The sequence below is a fragment of the Pithys albifrons genome, chromosome 8 (genome assembly GCF_047495875.1).
Source record: "Pithys albifrons albifrons isolate INPA30051 chromosome 8, PitAlb_v1, whole genome shotgun sequence".
Classification (NCBI taxonomy): domain Eukaryota; kingdom Metazoa; phylum Chordata; class Aves; order Passeriformes; family Thamnophilidae; genus Pithys; species Pithys albifrons.
In genome coordinates this window covers 16,376,873-16,396,520 of record NC_092465.1, presented here as the reverse complement: position 1 = coordinate 16,396,520, position 19,648 = coordinate 16,376,873, and the positions used below count along the sequence as shown (strand labels likewise).

Sequence of the window (19,648 nt, the reverse complement as noted above, 5' to 3'; positions counted from 1 at the left end):
GGCGGCCCGGCAGAGCGATGGCGCGGCACAGGCAGCCACCGGGAAACCGGCGGGTCCTTAAGAAAAAGGCAATTTTTTCAGAACCGGCTTCCCAAGGGGGACGCCCCGGGTAAAGCCGACTGGGCAGGGTCCCCCTCGGGCGGACAACGCGCGTTCCACGGAAGGTCGGGCTGGATCCCGAAGAGGGCGAAGGAAGTGCCGGTGCCGCGCCGAGATGCCCGGGCATCACTACTCAGCGCCGGTGCGGGCCGGCAGCCGGCCGGGACCCGCGGGGCCGGGCACAGCTGCGAGCCGGCGGAGCAGCTCCTCGCAGTGCCGGGCATGAGGCGGCCGGGGGCTGCTGCCAGCCAGCGCGGCCAGCCTGTCGGGGGCTCCGAGGGACAGCAGCACCTGCGGAGCCAAGAGAGGGACAGGAGTCACCCACCAGCAGGGCCCCTGGAGGTGCACCAGGAGGTGCCCGTGCAGTACCTGCTGGATCCCGGGGTGCTGGCTGAGGACCCGCAGCGCCACGAGGGCTCCCTCCCGCACGTTCTCCTTGGGGTCCTGGCAGGCCACCTGCAGCAGGAGGTGGGGCGCCCTGCTCTGGATCAGCAGGTCTCCCAGCTCTGCCCTGCGCTGGCCCAGGTTGCTCAGGGCCAGGGCGGCATTGCAGCGTGTCTTGGCATGCACGTCGCTGAGCAGCCGGGCCAGCATGGGCACGGCCCTGCGCAGGGTCTCGGCCGGGCAGGACGCGTGGCAGGCAGCGTTGCCCACAGCAAAGCTGGCTGCCTTGCGCACACTGCCCTCCACATCTAACAGGCACCCCAGCAGGATCTCCAGCCAGTCGGGCTCACTCTGCAGCGCCGTGGGAGAGCTGTGCCGGAGCAGGTTGCCCAGCAGATTGCAGGTTTTGGCCCGTATCAGGTGTTCCTGGTGGCTGAGCAGGTAGGTCAGTGGTTGGTCAGCCACATCCAAGCCCCTCAGGATCCTCTGGAGAAAGGGCAGATGCTCCGAACAGGCCCGAGCCACATGGGTCAAGAGAGACAGGAGGTCAGCTGTGAGTGTGAGGTTATCTGAGAACAAGGCAGATTTCAAAAAGGCCATGACATGTTCTGAGGCAGCAGCTTCCCTCACCACTTGGTCTATGACCTGCGTGTCAGACACAACGAAGTGGCTCAAGAGGCTCATGGGGAGCTCAGTGAATGAGAAGGGCAGATGGTGAGAACAGACCTAAGGAGAAAGGACAGACAGCAGTGCTGAGTGCCCTGAACTCATGTGTGAGCCAAGCCAAGCAGCAGCTGAAGGTGGCCAGCAGGTCAGTGCAGGCCAACCTGTTCTAAGGGTTGCATGGCACTCAGCTGACATCCCTGTGTGGGCAGAAACTGACTAGCATGGTGTGAAGCGGTGCCACACTGCAGTGTGGGGAGGTGTCTCCACCATAGGGGGTAGAAGAAAAATGGGACCAATAAGATACCTGCAACAGCTGGGCAGGGATGTGGGTGTTTCTCACAGTCTCCATGATCAGTGCTAAGATGTCTCTATCCACATCCAGGGTAAAAGGGAAACAGAGGAGCTGGCAGGCCTGGATGACCACAGCTGGGACAACCTTGGGGTCCCCATCCTCTCCTGCTTGCCTGAATTTTTTTAGTGAGAGAGAGGGTTTTATACAGAGGTGATCAGAAAAACATCAGGGCAAGAGGCAGAAGGAATTCCCTGCACCAGTCACTAAGGAGAGGCTCTGCAAGTGCCAGGTCAGAAACTTCTCAGCCCTTGGCATGCTCATGTCCAAGCCCCATTCAGCAGCTGAGCCCTGCCCACTTCAGCCCTTGCCACAACTCACGTCTGTGCCAAGCATTCCAGAAAGCCAGGGGACAGCAGTCTCTTCAGTGTCACCATGAGGACACCATGGGACTGGGTGAGCTGAGGTAGGCACTGATGTGACTCACGAGTGAAGACACAGAGGGCCAGGCTGAGGAAGAGCAGGATGCCTGCAGGGAGAGCAGCAGGGAGAGGGGCAAAGCCAGGGGAGGCTGAAGTCTCCTTTCTTCTGTCTATACTGCCTCAAGACTGCTCCAGGGTTGTTTCTGTGCTTCCCTGCCCAAAACCAAAAAATCTCCATCCATTGTCACACCTGCTGGTGGATGTTCTATGCAGCACAGACACCCTTTTTGTTCCTCCACAGCCAGCTCAGCTAAGCTGCTGCCAACTGGGCACAGCAGGAGCCAGCCCAGCTCTCTCTCCCCAGGGGACAACTGAAATCCTCAAGAAAGGCCACCTGAGCCCTCTGGCCTCAGGGAACAGATGTGGACAGATGTGGAACAGACTGAGGGCAGGATGTAGAGCAGGGTCCAGGGCAGATGTCCTGCTTGTCCTGCAGTTCCTACCTTGAGGGGACATGAGGTTCCAGTTTGGCTCTGCCATGGGTTGACCTGCCTCTGGGGGCTCTCCCTCCAACGCTGCCCTGTTGCTGCCCATATGAAGCACCACAGCAACACAATGCCAGATCAGGCTCCACAGCTCTGAGGAGGCAAAGCCTTGCTCCATAACCACATCCTCCTAGAATCAGAGAGGCAGGTATCAAAGGGCTTCATGGTCCTCCATAGCCCCCCATGTGTTTTTTGTCCATGGCTCTGCCAGCCCCTTTATCCTGGGAAGGTCAGGGCTGAATGAACATGGCCCAGGGACCCTACTGTACTTCCCAACAGTGTCAGTCCCAGGGCATCTCTGCCCTCTCTCACTCCAGTGTGCCCATGGATCACCCCTCCTTGCCTACCACTCTCCCATCAATCCTTCAGGGACATTAGTTGACTTTGATGGGGTTCCACAGTTCAGCCAAAGCTCCACAGTTCCCTGGTTTGCCTTGGCCTCATTACCAATCCACATTCAGGTCTTTTTGACACCACAACTTTTGTCAGGGACCAGGCAAAGGGAGATGGGAAGATTGGTACCTGGGCAAGGAGTTTCAGCAGGAGGAAAAAGAGCCCATCATAGAGACCAGCACCCATTGGCAGGGGGAGCTGCAGCTGTCAGAGAGTGGGGAACAGGCTGGAGCTGGATGCAGAGTCTGAGGGCAGCAGCACCACACCTGCACCCTTCTAAGCCCATGTTTGCACACCTCCACAGTGGAGTGTGCATGACTCCCCAGCTTCCCTGGACCCATCCCATACCTCAGCAGGTGCCGTCAGCACGTTTGTCACCGCTGGTAGGATGTCTTCTCCCTTGAGCTCCAAGGCAACCTCGTGCTGACTGAGCTGTGCAAGGAGGAATGCTGCAGCACCCTGTGGGATAGGAAGAGCTCAGACTTTCCCCATCTCCTTGGTCAGTATTGACCCGTCATCCCACCTTGAGTGAGGAAAGGTGAGACTGAAACGCAGTTTAGGGCTCTGCAGGGCTCTCAGTTGTGGCTCTGGCATGGTGGGGCAGCTTACCACATGAGAGACAACAGGAGACTGGGTGACGAGATCCACAGCCAAGGTAACCACCTCCTCAAGCCTGAAATATAGCATTCAAACACTCCCAGGACTGGGAGGCAGCCATCTTTCAGGAGGAGCCCTGGTTCACAGCACCTCCTTGTTCCCAGCACCCACACACACTGCCAAGCACTCTGCTGATTTGTCCAGATTGGAGGGATGAGTGGGAGCAGGAGCCCAGCTTTGGGCAGGGTTAGGGACAGAGGGCTGTTCAGGGCAGGACATGTTCCTCTCCCACCAATGAGTGAAAGTGAGTGCTTACCTGGGAGGGGAGGCCTGAAACTTCAGGGTGAGCAGGGCCAGCAGATATAGAGAGGCCTCATAGGCTGCCTCCTGGACCACCTCCACCACGGGGACCTGCTAAGGGTACAGGAGTCATGGTGGAACAGCAAGAGTACAAGGGGTGGAAGGGATGTTTCTCGGCCCTGGAGGAGAACGGTACTCTCCACATTGAGCTCCCCTAAACCCTTCTCCCCACACATTCTCCACATTGGTCCAAACAGTGCTCAGAAGAATGTGGCTTGCTTGCCCACACTTCTACTCACCACCAGGACTGTGGTAAGTCCTACCTCATCCTTCAAATGCTGCATGAGGGAACCCCACAGCCACTGACTCCTCCCCAGGTGCTGGCACAGGCTCGGGTAGGCATGGCAGCCAGCATAGAGGATCTGTGTGGCACAGGAGAGAAATAGGTATCAATCCCTGGGGACCGGAACACAGTGACCAGGCCCACTCCAGTCATATCCCATGGCTACTATCATGGGCTCATTTATTCAACAACTGACACCAGGCAGATGGGAGTCATTGAGGACTGAGCCCATAGTTCCCCCTTCCCCATGCTCCTAATTCCACAGCAAAGGCATCTCTGGGCACAGCCAGATAAAAGGATGGGGCCATTACCTTCAGTACATTCAAGGAGCAGCTTGGGTGCTCCAGTCTCCCCAGCAGTTTCCCAAGCTGCTGACTCTCTCCTTCCATAAGCTTTTCAGCTACTGCCTGAGCAACCTGCAGAAATCAGCCTGTTTTGCACCCTGGGCACCTGAAGCACTGCACAGACATAACAAGTTTAATGCTAGCAACAAATTAATGAAAGAAGGCATCTGCTTCCTACATGTTGCCTGTGTTCACAAAGGGATGCCCATCCACCATGACCCAGCATGGCTTTGATGCAGTGTCCCAGAGTTGACATAAGCAAGGTGAAATTCTTCCTCTGCTTCTCTCCTTGTTGACTTAGAGTTGAGTTAAAGTATCAAATATAAATCTGTAGTTGTTGTCCCTTTTATTGTTCATTCAGTTTCAGATTTCCTACAGTTTATATCACTGTCACGTAAGAATTATTCATGTTTTCTCTGCATTGCTTAAGTTCTTTACTTAGCCCATTTCACAGTTCAGATCCTAAGTTTGAGTTTCTTAATTGATTTAAGAATTCTTAGATTCCTAAAGCTCAGCTGCTGGCTGGGGAGGAGCAGCCTGCAAATTCCAGCCCTGTAGCCACCAAAGTCAGAGGATTCTAGCCTTCCACTCTACTGGTGAGAAAGAAATTCCTCTGGAAAGGGCTGCCACCCAGTGGGAACAACACCTCCTCGCCCTGTACAGAGAGCTGGTCTGACCTGCTGCTTGGCTTCCCAACAGTTGTTCCTCTCCAGGGGTATGCTGCAGGCAGCAGCCAGTGCAGCTGTGAAGAGGTCTGCCACACATAGGCTATGATCTGACTTGGCCTCCATCGCTGCACCTGCACAAGGGCAGAGCTTGAGAGTCATGTGCAGAGGGTGCAGGATGGGGTTGGAGGACAAGAAGGGAAAAGCTTGTGACACGGAGGGTGGGATCTGGGATTGAGGGAGAGGAGAGCCCTGGTTAGGAGGGGCCTGGGCAGATAAGCTTCAGCCACCTTCTCTGGCCAACAGCACTGCAGTGGTGGTCGGTGCTTTGATGGAGCCCAAGAGCAGGAGGGAAAGGGGAAACTGTACGAAGAGGTGGTAAGCTGCTACCACTGCTACCTCGCAGAGCAGGCTGCTCTGAGATGGATCCCTGAAGGAGTCTGTTCAGCAGGGGCTGATGCTCTTCTCGCAGGCTGGCATAGAAGAGTGCAGAAACGGAAGGGTTCATTGTGTCCAGGCTCTCACAGAGCTGGGTGAAGCACTGGGAAAGACACAGGGGTTGCCATCACTGCAGACTGAGTGTGGGAGGAGAGAGAAGGACAGCGAAGGAAGCTGTGCCAGGTCAGCAGAGATGGGAGAAGGACTTGTGCTGGAGATTAAGGAACCTCCAACTGTCTTCTCCACCCAGGTTACAGTATGGGACCTACATTTGGCTGCATGCTGGCAAAGTGAGGGGTACACATGGAAGCATGTGTCCCTCCTCACCTCTGTCACAGCCCAGCAGGGCACACCCAACAGCGTTTTTTGCTCTTGCTTCCTGTGACTCTAAAGCATGCAGTCTGAAAACAAAGACTAGAAGCAAGATGATAGCACATGCAAGCCTGTATGTGTCTTCTGCCTGAGTCAATGTGTGAACTCCAACACTCTAATGCTGAGAATCCACTGTGCCCACCCAGCACAATCGCAGCAGTCGAGCTTTCAACAGCAGAGCCAGGGGCAGGGCTGATGAAGTTACACTGGCTGGCCACAAGGCCATTTGTGCCAGAGTGTGTACCAGGGACTGCAACTGCTGTTGGCTCAGCTAGTAAAATAGCAGAATAGCAGAGCCAGGGAAGGTGCCCCCTCAGAGACCTCCTTTCCATATGCAATCCTCCCAAAAAACCCCAGTGGGTGAGACAGTTTGCCCTGACAAGAATGCATCAGAACCCTTAGATAGGAGCAGAGTCCTCAGCCTGCATCCCCCCAACACACACCAACAGCCCCACAGCTTCTGTCCCTGCAGAAAAGGGTGGAGAATAGGGACATGGGGGCACCCTTACCAGGAGGCTTTGCTGGCACAGTCTCATCTCACTGTCGAGTGACTCAGTCAGCAGCTCTGGCAGCAGGGCCAGGAAGCAGCCAGCACTCTCATGGAAGGTCTGCAGGCTGGGGGAGAGCAGGGACAGATGAGAGTGGAGAAACATGGCCCCTGGCTACGAGGACAGGATCTGGCTGGGCCCATGTGGCCCTGTCTAATGGGGTAGGCACCACACACTTGCACTGTGAGTCACAGTCAGAGGCAGCACAACTGGACTCTCCAGGTGTGCCTTTGCCTTAACTAGTCACACTCAAGGAAAGTGCTCCTCTGAGCAAACAATATGGAATCAAGCACTTAGTCCATGATCCTTCCCCTCAGAGATGACTCCAGCTGTGGAGTATGAACACCACCCTCCTGCCTACTGCCAGGTTCCCAAAGTTGCCACAAGAGACTCAGAGCACAGAAGGCTGTCCCTACCTGTGCTCATGCCCACTCTCCTCCAGGCTGCATTCACTTCTGAAATAAGCTGTGGTCACCATGAGGAGGTCTGTCAGCACAGTGATACACCAGGGCTGCTGCAGGATCCATAAAGAAACAGCAATGGGGATTGTCTGCTGGCTATCCCCACACCACTGTGAGAGGATCCTTCCCTGCCAGAACCTTCCCATTATCAAGGGCGCCTGGAAGAGGCACCAGTCCTGTGAGCCAGCTCCAGCAGGACACCAGGGCCTCCTCAGCACCAGCAGTCTGCAGGGCTAGAAGGAGCCCGAATTTCTCTGGGGTCTGACACCCACCTGCTTGGTGCAACCACTCTCCAGGATCTGCTTGGCTAGACAGAGCAGGGACAGAGGCACATTCAGATCTTGGCAGAAGTGGTCCAGCAGCTCAGAGTCACACTGGGTATCCAGGAGGTTACCCATAACACGAAGAATGGAACGGAGATGGGAGGCTCCCTCCAGCATGCCTTCCAGTACCTGGACATGGAAAAGCCAGAAGAGCTCATGATCAAGCAGCAGTTTTGGCCTCTCCATCAGTCACGGGGCAGCCCTTTAACCCATTCAGGCAGGGACAGCAGAGTTGCAGATGGCAACCTAAGTGCACAAGACAGCTCCAACTCCTGGAGGAGAGGATCTTTTTGCTGGCTGGACTGAGGACTCTCCAAATGTTCCCAACCCAATCCTGGGGAAGAAGGCAGCATCCATGTCACCAGTCATAGTTGTCTGGACCAGCCATCACTTACCTGCTGAGCAGAGTCTGCCAGGCAGTCCTGGACACGGTGCTGAAAGGCTGGGTCCCTCAGGAGGCTCAGTGGCATGCTCAGCTGCATGGCCGAAGGCTCAGTGGCCTCAATCAGGCACTGCCACTCCTCATCACTCTCCAACTCCTAGCCACGGAGGAGAGAGGACTGCCTGTCCCAGGGTCTCTGTACCAGCCCCTGGGGACTGGTCCCTGCTGTCCTTATCTCAAGACACCATCTTACCTCACCCTCCAGGTCCACAACCTCTATGCTGCGTCTGCCCCAGGGCTCTGCTCTGTCAGCACCAGGCTGTGGAAGGTCACCTGTTCCAGGAAACTCCAGCTCATAGTCTTGAGAGATGCTGTGCTGGCTGGCCAAGGAAACGGTGCAGTCAGTGAAAGATCTTTCCTTCCCCTCTTCCTCCTGCCCTAGGCTCAGCACTCTCTCACCATGGATCAGGAGTAGACTTCTCCAATTCCCACTCTGCCATGCTGCTCTTTCCTTTCAGGAGACCAGGGTTCTTCTCATTGGATGCATCCAGTGGCTTCCCCTCCTCAGGGGCTGACTTCCCTGGAGCTGTTCTGGGTCTATGCCTGGGGTATCCACTGCCAGAGTTCACACATGCATCGCCTGCCTTCAGTTGCCTCTAGCGATGATAGAAAAGTTTTGTCAGGGCGCAGTTACTCAGACAGATGAGTCCTCTAGACCCCATCACCCTGTGCACCCCACATCCTGCCTTGTGTGTCACTGACACTACAGCCTAACTCACATACCAAGGTGTTTCCCCTTAGGGCCCATTTCAGTGCCCCTCCTCTTCCCTGACTGTGGGACACAGCCAGGAGAATGCCACACTTTCCTCCACCTTTTTTTGTGACTCTTCAACCATCTTCTGCTGGGCCTTTCTCAGGATCCTGGACTGGCTGCTCCTGGGGACCATGGAATAGGCTTGCTGCTCCTTCAGGGCCTGCAGTTCTGGGGACAGCTTGGTGGTGAAGGGGTTTGAGATCCCGTGCTGTTCTGTGTCATCAATCACTGGGGAGGTGAGAGGAGAACTTCGTCAGCAGCTAGGAGTCAGTGCTTGGAGACAACTGAGAGGAGGAAGGCAAAGACCAGGATAGTAAAAACAGCAGGGAAGAGTGGTCCTCTGAGTCTTCAGGCAGTAGTAGGAAGAAATGCACCTGGCCAGCGCTGGAAAAAGCAGGTACTCACCAGTAACCCGTCCAGCAATAAAAGGATGAGAGAGCAGCTCTGGCCATGACAAACGCTGGTGGGGGTCCTTCATGAGTAGTCCCTGAAGGAAGCTCTACAGGGCAGCACAGCAGCAGGATCAGAGACATTCCGCCACAGTCTGCCCACCAGTCTGCCCCAGTGAGGGTACCCAGGAGGTCTGGCTTCCTTGCCTGGCACTGGGAAAGGAGTAGCTCTAGTGCATAGGGCAGAGAGGAAGACATTTCCCCTCCCAGTCAAATAAATCACTTCTCTGCTGTTGACCCCTGTTTCCCAGCTTATGGACAACAGTGATAAGGATCCCCCTCCCAGGAAGCCCAGTTCTCATTCTTTCTCTATATTCCAAAGTCCCTGTTAGGGAACATAAAAGCTAACAGTGACTAACCAGGGCAGCAGGCAAGGCCAAAGCTGTATTAACAGATTTCACCCTGCAGATAGGGCCTTCACCCTTACCTTGAACACTGAGGTCATGGCTGTGGGCCATTTGACAGTGTCCTTGACAATGAGGCTGACAAGCTGGAAGATGCTGTTGGTGTAGAAGGGAGGAGTGCCCACAAACAGCTCATACAGGATACATCCCACAGACCACAGGTCTGCTGTGTGGTCGTACGGCCGCTCCTCCACCAGCTCAGGGGACATGTATAGTGGGGTGCCCTTGATGGAGGTCAGCACCATGGTGTGAATGCTCATGGCACGGGCAAACCTGCTCAGAGGAAAGCACAGATGACAAGCTCCCAGGTTCTTCCCTATGAGTTTACCAACACTTCCCCCTGGAGGGCAAAATCCCCCTTCTCTGCTTAATCTCTAAATATCCACAGAATCCAGCCCACTTCTGCACCCCCCCACTCCTCCTCTACAGAACCTCTTGGCTTCCTCAAGGCCAAGTGTCCCTCTCAGGCTGGCCCCCAGCACTCACCCAAAGTCACAGAGCTTGACAACACCATCTTTGCCCAGCAGGATGTTCTGAGGTTTCATGTCTCGGTGCAGGATGCGGTGGGAGTGCAGGTAATAGAGAGCAGAGACCAGCTGGGCAGCTATGGTCTGGACCTGCCAGAGACATGGGAGCCTAACCTTGTGTCCTGTGGTGCCACCCACTGGCACAGCCACGGGGTTCTGGTTTGCTAGCTTGAAAATGAATGAATCCTAAACAGGGTTCTAGTCCCTTATGGCCTGCCTCATTGAGTATCCCTACTGCTGCTCTTGCTCTTTGGGGCAGAAACCAACACCAGCTGTGGGCCAGCAGTTCCTTGGAGTAGGCCAATGGCCAAGGCAGCAGTGTGGTGCTGTAGCTTTTGAAGAGGGAACAGGGAAACCAAGGTCCTTGCAGGACCCCACTGTTCCACAGTGCAACGTGGCCCCCTCTCTATCCTTTTCAGAAGCTCTGCCAGATAAAGCTCTGGAGGCACCCTCATCCTCCTGACATATCCCAGCTCACAGCAGAGCCCCTCTGCCTCCAGGCAGACAAAGCCTATTCCCTCCAACCTGCTGCAAACACTGCATGGCCATCACCGTGCTAGTCACCTGGTCCTCAGGCAAATTCCCATCGTCCTCCAGGATCTGGAAGAGTTCCCCCTCTGCATAGTCAGTCACAACCACTACCTGGAAGAAAGAGCAGCATGATGAGATCAGGCCCTGGAGACCACAAGAGAGCAGGGTAGGAAACCGGAGGGAGATGCTGGGGTGTCATTGTGCACAGTCCATCAGCTTGGGTTGGGACCTGGGATGGAAGAGAGGCCACATGGCTGTACTGCAGCAAGGGCCTGGTACTTAGCAGACATCTTGTAACTTGGACAGCAAGCAGAAACAAGGGAAGAGTGAAGGACAGGAACAAACCCAGAATAGTACTCCCAAGTCCAATGAGTAAAATCACTCCCTTGAGGTTGTTTTGAATCTGCTGTCCAATTACTTTATTTCATGCCCCCATGTTCCATAGCACAGTTTTCAGTCCTTTCTTATATTCTCTCCAGGAGAGTTTAAAACAGTGAAAAGCCAGTCTCAGAAGAGACTGATGAGAGGACTGAAGAGTCGTCCTTTTCTTATAATTTCAAACTACTCATGCATCATACCCCCTTTCAGTCAGCTCCTTCACCTCTGCATATGACCTAGCACAGCCCACACTGGTGTTGGCTCCCCATACAGCACATTCTGGAGGGCTCTGAAAAACACTGACCAGATTTTGGTATGGTGTGAGCAGCATCTCCTGAGAAACATGTCCCTATGACAGCAGGGGCCCATCCTTGTTCCCCCTGCCCAGCCATGCACAAGTATTTGCCCAGAATAGTCCCCTTCACCTCCTTATCAGTCTCAAAGCTGTCAAGCATCTGGATGATGTTGGGGTGATGGAGTCCTCTCATTATCTCAATTTCCCGCTGCAGGTTCTTCAGCTCCTTCTCAGACCGCCCCACCTTGGGGATGAACTTCAAAGCTATCACCTTTTAAAGCAGGAAAAGCTGGGATAAGATCAGGCTCCTGGTCAGGCGCACCCTGGCAAAGGCTGCTTTAAACCCTAATGGGACTTGGCACTTTCCAGCTGAGCATACCAAAGGAGAAACTTGTTCACTGGACCTCTTGGAGCTGGGGCTCTCTCCAGGCCCTTGCACATCAATACTTGTGCTCACACTACTTTTCACACTGGCATTTAAAGCAAAGAAATGTGATCAGTGAACACAGATAAAGCCAGGACTTCCAGAAACACAGGAGAGAGATGCTGGTGGACAGCAAGCCTAACATGAGCCAGCAGTGTGCTCTGGCAGCAGCGAGGAGAAAAAGCAACACCCTGGGCTGTATCAACAGGCAGAAACTGCAAGGAGATGATTATTGCCCTTTATTTGGAACCTTTTAGATCATGTTGGCAATATTGTGGCCAGGTTTTTGGCCCAGAAAGACATCAGTAGCCTGGAGTGAGTATAGCAGAGAGCACGAGGATAATGAGGCGGCTGAAGCATGTGGGAGTAGGACACAGTAATTACAAATGAAAACAGGGGGAGCTTAAACTTGACAGAAGGAAAACACATTCACTCTAGGAATAGTCAGGCATTGGCTGTGGGGTGTTGTCCTGGAGGTCACAGGATCTAAACTTAGTGCTGGCCCTGCTTTGAGCAGGGGATGGACTGGAGGCCTCCTGAGGTTCCTTGAGGAACCAGCAGCTGGCCAGGTACGTCAGCAGAAAACCAAACAAATGTTAAGTCCCAAAGGCCCGTCAGGGCCTTATAGCCCAACAGCCACCAGAAATCAGCTCCCAGCCTCACACAGCAGGCCCCCGGCCCTCTCCCCTCACCTGGGCGCTGTGTTTCCGGCGTCCCTTGTACACGCGCCCGAAGGAGCCTTCGCCGATCATTTCCAGGACGTGGTACTTCTCCATAGCTCGGGCCGGGCCGCTGAGCTGCCAGGGCAAAGCGAACAGTGAGGAGCAGCCCTTCGCTCCCTCCTCCGCCCCTGCCACGGGGACCATCCGCAGCTGGATGGAGCCGGATAGTGGCAGTGCTGGAAAGATCAGGGCTGCACCCTTGCGATCCCAGATCCCGAGGGACGGGGTTTTATCCCTCCCCGCGGGGCTGCACCTGGGGCCAGGTCCCCCGGACGGGTATCCCCCCTCCCCGCAGGCTCTGTCGCTGCCCACCGGCAGATGCACCCTCAGCAACCCCGCGGCAGGTCGTAGCTCACCCCGCGCCCGCCGCCGCCGCGTCGCCTGGCAACGCTCTCCCCGTTTCCGCTTCCGGGGCGGGCGTGGAGATGGCGGCGGCCGAGGAGGAGGCGGAGGACTGGTAACACCCCCGCACCTTCCCCGGGCCCCCGCGGTCCCGCACCCCTAGGCCAGTAGGGCTGTCTGACCTCCCCCCCGGTCGGTCCCTGCAGGGCGTTGCTGCTGGAGCTGGAGGTGCTGGAATCCATCTACCTGGAGGAGCTGCGGGTGGCGCAGGGCCGCGGCAGGTATGTCCCGCATCCCCGGCCGCAGCCGGCCTGGCCCAGCTTGGCCTTGCGCCGCCCCCCTCAGCCCGGCCTGTCCCTCCTCCAGGTGGGAGCCCTGGGAGATCAGCATCACCCTGAACCCCGCCACGGCCCAGGACCAGGACGCCCAGTACGTCTGCTTCACCCTGGTGCTCTCCGTGCCCCCCCAGGTAGGCTGCCCGGGACCCTGCTCCTCCCCGTCCAGGGCCTCTCCACCTTCCCTGTTGTGCTTTGGGTGTTTCTCTTTTTTTTCTTAGTATCCTAATAAACCTCCGGAGATCTCCATCAGGAACCCGCGGGGCCTGTCAGATGAGCAAATTCAAAAGTGAGTGCCTGGAGGGAGGGGAGAGGGTGATCATTTCCTTCAGAGATCCCGGAGGCAAAACTCGTGGAAAAGCCTTAAATAAATCACATGATTTCCTGTGTCAGGTTGACAGAGGGATACAGGTCTCTAAATCACTTTGTCTTAAATCTCATGGGAGCCATCGGTGCCAAATTTGACATCGAGGGGTCCACCCTGTGGTTGTTCCCTTGTGCTTCCCCCTGAAATGTAATCTGAATTCCCTGGAGCCTTGGAAGCTGCTGGACCTGCTCTGACAGAGGTGGGAGTGATTCGGGCAGCCTATTGTTGCCTTTGTGCTTTGGTCCTTGGTGCAGCAGAATGTGTTCAGAGATCCTGGTGCCTGCCAGCAGCATGGGAGTAATGCAGCTCCCACCACACCTGCCCTGTGCCTGCCGTCAGATAAACAAAGCCTGGGATTCATCAAAACTGAGCTCGAGCTGACGCCACCAGCAGACCTGCTCCTGCAAGTCCTGTCAGGACAAAGGTTTCCCGTGCACCAGCTTGTGGGGAGCCTGAACAGCACATAAATATGTGTGTGCACTTGTGCACATCCTGCGCTCCAAGCCAAGCCTGGAGGCCTGTGTTCTGTTTGTTCCTTTTGTCACCATGGCAGGTATGTGGGACAATGAAAAGGTGTAGCTAAATTTTTGTTAAGTGTTTCTGCTGCTTTGCTGTAGGATTTCCCACACCCTCAGAAGTGTTGCTGAAGCCAGGCTGGGGACAGAGGTGCTCTATGAACTGATTGAGGTGAGAGTTGGGGAAGGTTCAGGGTTACCAGCCACAGAGACTGGTCCCTGACTGCCTGAGGGGTGGGACAGCCCTGAGCCCACAGGCAGGCCAGTGAGTAAAATGTTTGCTTTAATGCTTCTGCAGAAGGGGAAGGAGATTCTCACTGACAACAACATTCCTCATGGACAGTGTGTGATCTGCCTCTATGGATTCCAGGTAGGCATGTGTCTCTTGGCCCTGTAAGCTGACTAGGAAGTGAGGCAAGAGAATGGCGAGCCTGGGGTTGGGATATCAGCCTCAGGCCAGGGTACACTCCAGCGGGCCCCTGTTCCCTGGTCTGTGGGTGATCGAACTGCATGTGGCCCTTCCTAGGGCAATACACGCCATTCTCCCCATTGACCTGAAGAAATCATCTACAGAAATGGCACTGGGGCAGCAAAAGATGCTGGGGGATCTCTAAAGAAGTGTGTAGGGTCTGAGGATTAGTTGCTGGTATATCTCAGCTTTCCTGTATAGGTCATACCTCACCTGAAGTTCAGCACACAAATGGTCAAGAGGGACTGAAACACGTTCATGCAGGTACTGAGGTCTGTGGGGACAGGGATGCTGGCCTTGTCCAGGTGGCAATAAAAGTCAGCACCTGCCTAGGAAGGAGAACACATCAGATGGGAAGATTGCTATTTACACAGGAACACATGCAGAGAAATCAGTCACAAAAACTTTGCATCTTGACATTAAGAGTGTTTCTAAACTTGAAACAAGGAGCAGCATCCCATTAATTGCTGAGGAAGTAGAGCTGAAGCCCAGCAGAAGATGTTAGGTGGTTCTAGCCAGCATTAGTTTCCCGCTGCCACCACTGACATGGAAGTGAAAACACACCTTAGTTGGAGAGGCTAAGAAATGCTGTGCTCAGAAATCCTTCAAAACTGCTCTTCTTGACAGGAGAGAGAAGCCTTCACAAAGACCCAGTGCTACCACTACTTCCACTCCCACTGTCTGGCCCGCTATGCTCAGCATATGGAGGAGGAGATCCTCATGGAGCAGGAGGAAAGAGAGCAGCACCCTTCACCATCTCTAAAACAGGTACCAGGCCCTGGGCCCTCTCCTCTGGCATCCTGCACAGACCCTCATGACACCTCTATCACCCTCTTTTGAACATGGAGTGAGGGCTAGTGAGACCTGGCAGCACAGTCAGTGTCATGCCTGTGCTGAGAATCAGAGCAGGGATTAGACCAAGTGATCACCAAGGGCCCTTTCCAACCAAAGGAGCTGGTTTATTGGATCTCTGGGTCACTGCCTGCTGTGGGAGGCGACAGGGGAGCTGCATTTTTGGACTTCTGACACCACAGGAGTTAGAAAAGAGAGCTCCTTCCCTAGTCCTTGAACTGCAGGGGTTTGCAGCAGTTTAAAAACGATCACCTGCATTTTGGGGTGATAAAACCTGCCTGAGCAGGTGCTAGAACAGTTGTCAGAGCAAACAGTGCAGCTGAGCATGAAACAACTCAAATGTTCCTACAAACCCTTTCAAAGAATTGCTGCATAGATGACACACTCCACTTTGAAGGAGAGATAAATAGATCCTAGGCTAAGGAAGACTGAAGAAAGACATAGGTGCTGGCAGAGGTGGCTTGTACAGCAGCCAGCTGCTGGAGCACAGATCCCAGCGTGCCTCGTGTGGAGACAGACACCTTCCATAGGAGTCATGGAGACCCCAGGCTGGTTTCATGCTGCTGGAACCCTCCTGGGCTTCCCTACCCTGACAAAAGAATGAAGACCACTGTTTCACTTCCAGGGTGGGTTTATCAGGCAGTGCATGAGCTGGGTTGCAGACAGGGTTTTCTATCACCTCTTGCCTCCCTGCAGGAAATCGGTGTGCAGTGCCCTGTCTGCCGGGAGACCCTGGTCTATGATCTCTGTGCTCTGAAAGCAGCACCGCCCCCACAGCACCCTCTGGTAAGTGATGGGGGCTCACTTGCCCAGCTGTACCTGGTCACTGGGTAGCTGCAACTGGGACACTAATGGATGAATGCATTCACACTCTCGGGTCCTCCTAGATGTCCCATTCAAAGGAACAGAGAGCAGGTTCAATTGTATAGCCCTGAATTGACTAGATGTGCTGGGGGAGAAGTGACTCTGCCATGGGGCATGTCCCTGCACCCACTATGATATAATCAGGTCAGAAGAGTGACCTAATGGTAACTGCTCTGCATCTTGCCCCACAGCAGGATGTCCCAGGGCAGTCACTGCAGAAACAATGGATATACATTGGGATGCTCTGCCTCTGTCTGGGGATTTCCCATGTACCTGTAGGCTTGGTCAGTGTGGCAGTAGGTTGCCTGGCACTGTGCCCTGCCACTGTCTGTCCATGCTAAGTGTTGAGGGAGCTCTTACCCTGCCTTGCTTTCTTCTGCTCAGGAGCCATACAGGCCAGATGCCAAGATGCTGCAGCACCAGGAAGAACTGCGCCTAATTTTCAAGAGACAGCAAGAAAAAGGGGGCATCATCGACCCCGAAGCAGAGAGGAACCGCTATTTCATCAGCCTCCAGGTGGTATGGCACTGGGGGCAGAGAGCTGCTGAGGGGACCCTGGGCTGCAGGACGGAGTGCTGTCATCTGCTGTGGGACACTCCTGTCCTTTTCTTCACTGGTGGCCTCTTTCTTTCAGCCTCCAGCTGCTGCGGATCCAGGCCAAGCAGCCGCTGCCTCTGAGATGCATGTCAGTCCAGGCGCTGCAGATGTGCCCCAGCCACCTGGCCAAGCCTCGACTCCAGAGCCAGCTGGGGTGCCGGAGGCCAGGGCAGAATCCATGCGGCCAGAGAGGCCTGCTGTGCCCAGAGAGCAACCAAGCAAGAGGGAGAGACACAGAGGGGAGAGGCCAGGCCCCAGAGGCCAGGGCAGGCAGCCGTGCGGTGGCTCGCAGGAACCGGAAGAGGAAGCCTGTCATCCATTCCATGGCTCCAGGGGGTCCAGGGCCTTTAGCCAGAGACCAGAGCAGAGGCCTGCTGGAAGGCACAGCCAGGAGTTTCCAAAGCCTCACAGTAGAAGCAGGGCTGCTCCCTTGGCTGAACGAAAAGAGTTGTGCCCTGAAGATCCCTCACCAGTAATGGAGGCTGTGGACTTGAAAGAGGAACACCGTGATGTGGAGAGGTGGAGTGCAGAAAAGGGGGCTGAGGCCCGGGACAAGAAGGAGAACCTGACGTTCAACCACAGTGACCACAGAGCAGCCCCCAAGTGGCAGAGCCATCACAGGCCCTGGGATTGTGGGAGGTGGGAAAGGTCCAGAGTTCACGAGCGTGGTTCCTACCCTAGAGCACCAAGAGGGCGAGGGGCACTGAGGCCCAGTGGACATCACGAAGCCCATCTTGAGAAGGAGAATGGCTCCTAGCAGGAATGATGACGGGCTGGGCTGGCAGAAGGAAGGGCTGTTTCTGGGGAGAACAGTGAAGGCTCTGGAGGAGCAGCAGCAAGCAGACATCCTACCCGTTGGAAGAGAGGAGGCAGATGGCACGTGTGCCCTACCCAGCCAGTGTCTCAAGGGGATGTGCCAAGTGAAGCATCCTGGCAAGAGCAGCTGGCTGTCACCAGCATTGGAGAAGCAGCATCTTGAGAGATTACATCAGCCTTGATCTAGGAGGACTCAGGGGACAGAGGCAGCCTTGACTGGGGGCCTGCAGCCATCATTCCTACATATGAACTGCCAAGAAACGTGCACAACTACAGAGCAAGTGGACTGAGCCTAGCATGGTGCCATGGCAGAGCCAGAGATGGGGCAAGGCCTTCCCTGAAAGCTGAAGCTATGGTGGTGCCAGGTGATAGGGCTGTGCCAGGGCAGCAGCCTGGAGCTCAGCTTAGCTTGCTCGGTCCCCTGTTCCTTGTCAGAGCACCTTCTCAACTGTTGTTCCTGTCCCTTGAAGACAACATGGCTTCTGCAGCCCTGGCCCATGTTCAGCTGATAGTCTTGGCCAGGCTAGTCCTTTGTATGCAGGACACTTCCCAGTCTCAGTCAGAAGATCCAAGTTAAGCTTAAGTCAATACACTGGCAGGTCAGGACTGTCTGGTGGCTGTAGCTTCAGCTTGGCTCCCACTTCCCCAGAAGCCTCTCTCAAAGCACTCTGCTTTGCAACCTGTATCTGTTGGTCAGGCTGTCTTGCCACTTCCAACAACCTGAAGTGAAGGCATGGCCCAGTACTTGGGATACTGCTACCCTCCTTTCATCTTCAAGCTATCTTATTTCAAAATGAGGATTTGATGTTCAAACTAACTTGGTACAGTTCCATCTGCTGCTGCTTCACAGATTTAAATGGTGTCTCACTCCAGAGCCAAGAAGGGTGATCCCAAGTCTCTGAAGTGGGACACTATTTAATGCGGTACATCTTTTCCAGAGCCTGCTCCCTTTGTTTTCTCTGCCCTCTTGCTCCTGTTTGTTGCTCTTTGGAGCAAAGGTGTTGATCCCTGGTATTTCTCCCTTCCTTCCCTGCTCCGTACAACCAGGGCCAGGGCAGAGACCTTCCTCTGGGGCTCCCCACTTTTCCTGGCTCACTGTAAGCTCTCTGCCTCACCTGGACAGTACTGATTTGTTTGTGCCTTGTCCCCCACCTCTTTTTTGGCCACACATGGGTTGTTACTGTCTTCCTCCTGCTGACTACAAAAACAGCAGTGCCACAATGGACTTGCCAGAACGTTATGTGAGATCCCCAGGACATTTGGCAGCACACACATCTGCCTGACTCATCCTTGGCACGTGAAGGGTGCACAGGCCTCTCTCTTGACTGCGTCCTCCTCAGCTGCTGCCCTGCTTACTCTATGCCTGGCCTTGACCTGAAGGGGTTGGTTTAACCTGTGGCCCAAGAACTTTCTTTGCTTAAGTTTCCAACACTGCCCTATTTTCAACCCTAATGCTCAAAGCATTACTTTTTTTCTCCCTCCTTGGCCTGAGCCCACACTACTTGTTCTGGACTTGGTGATCTGAGAGCCAGAGGTTGTGCCCTGCTGAGCACTCACTTCCTGAAGACAGCCCTAATTTTTCTTCAGTGCTCTGTCTTTGTTCAGTTGCTTTCTGAGGGAATGGCCTGCCCACTCTTGGGTGAAAAGGTGTAAACTTTACCTGACATTGACACTGGTGCTTGCTTTGCTGCCTTCTGCCTTTATTTGTGAAACTGATGTGCTCCAAGAAAGACATTTGATTGTGTCTTCAAAGAAACACGGAAGATCTCTGCCCCTCACAGCAGCTAAAGCTCCTTGGTTTTGTCTGGTGAGCGAGGCTTACTCTCAGCAGAAAAGCTGCTGTGTCATGTTTGGAGATGGGAACTCAGCCATGGAAATAGGAGTGACTTGGTTATCAAATGCCAGATATGTTAGGGGGAAGGTTTTTTAACTGGAGTAGGGATTTAGGAAGGGCCCTCTCTGACTCACTGCTGTCAGCCTGGAGCAGAGGGCATTTTTCAACAGTAAACAAGTTTGGGCTAAACACACCAAACCTCCAGGTCAGAAGGGAGGAACAGAGCCCACACCCTGACATGGGTGCCCTTGCTTGGGGTCCACCTGAGTCACACACCTACCTCACAAGGCTGTTGTGAGGCTTAACTAGCAAAAGCCCCAAGCCGGGCAGAAAGGCACCAGTAGTGTGTGTAGCATTAACACTATTAAAAGCAAGCAGTGTGTTTCAATGTTGCCTATGCTCTTGTGTGGTGGTATCAGGCCCTTCGGACTCCCCCTCAAGACTCCCCATCCTCCCCAACAGCTGTGAGACATTGACTGGTCACTCACTGGCCAGTTTTGACCCCCAACTTTGATGAAAGAGAGCTGGATGTGAACACCCAC

General features: G+C 54.7%; 2 protein-coding genes across 3 annotated transcripts; one reads left to right on the top strand and one right to left on the bottom strand.

Moving 5' to 3' along the window:
- Nucleotides 1–223: 223 nt before the first annotated feature.
- On the bottom strand, nucleotides 224–12,416 carry STK36 (serine/threonine kinase 36). Its single transcript, XM_071561786.1, is given in 27 exon segments — nucleotides 224–390; nucleotides 469–1,209; nucleotides 1,454–1,613; nucleotides 1,820–1,967; nucleotides 2,364–2,535; nucleotides 2,928–3,002; nucleotides 3,147–3,257; nucleotides 3,408–3,471; nucleotides 3,712–3,806; nucleotides 4,019–4,117; nucleotides 4,350–4,454; nucleotides 5,060–5,181; nucleotides 5,447–5,588; nucleotides 6,367–6,472; nucleotides 6,822–6,919; nucleotides 7,139–7,318; nucleotides 7,585–7,728; nucleotides 7,825–8,031; nucleotides 8,033–8,227; nucleotides 8,444–8,613; nucleotides 8,791–8,884; nucleotides 9,262–9,511; nucleotides 9,725–9,855; nucleotides 10,330–10,407; nucleotides 11,100–11,240; nucleotides 12,086–12,190; nucleotides 12,369–12,416. Coding segments are annotated over 26 exon segments (4,074 nt in total). The 5' UTR covers nucleotides 12,170–12,190; nucleotides 12,369–12,416; the 3' UTR covers nucleotides 224–228.
- Nucleotides 12,417–12,513: 97 nt separating this feature from the next.
- Nucleotides 12,514–19,492, top strand: RNF25 (ring finger protein 25). Of its 2 annotated transcripts, none has more exons than XM_071561785.1 (10): nucleotides 12,514–12,572; nucleotides 12,664–12,738; nucleotides 12,824–12,926; nucleotides 13,014–13,081; nucleotides 13,777–13,846; nucleotides 13,973–14,044; nucleotides 14,771–14,911; nucleotides 15,692–15,781; nucleotides 16,244–16,375; nucleotides 16,494–19,492. In XM_071561785.1, the coding sequence occupies exons 1-10, from the start codon at nucleotides 12,541–12,543 to the stop codon at nucleotides 17,211–17,213; spliced, it is 1,503 nt and encodes a 500-aa protein (XP_071417886.1). In that variant the 5' UTR covers nucleotides 12,514–12,540; the 3' UTR covers nucleotides 17,214–19,492. The 2 variants fall into 2 exon arrangements, with proteins under 2 accessions (XP_071417886.1, XP_071417885.1); XM_071561784.1 differs by having other exon boundaries at nucleotides 16,244–16,378.
- Nucleotides 19,493–19,648: the final 156 nt, after the last annotated feature.

What these genes read in the sequence shown, in the direction of transcription:
- RNF25 (XM_071561784.1), top strand. Translation starts at nt 12,541, where the DNA reads ATGGCGGCGGCCGAGGAGGAGGCGGAGGACTG. An exon ending in CGCCCCCACAGCACCCTCTG is followed by an intron (nt 15,782 to 16,243) that starts GTAAGTGATGGG and finishes TCTTCTGCTCAG; the next exon opens with GAGCCATACAGGCCAGATGC. An exon ending in ATTTCATCAGCCTCCAGGTG is followed by an intron (nt 16,379 to 16,493) that starts GTATGGCACTGG and finishes TCTTTCTTTCAG; the next exon opens with CCTCCAGCTGCTGCGGATCC.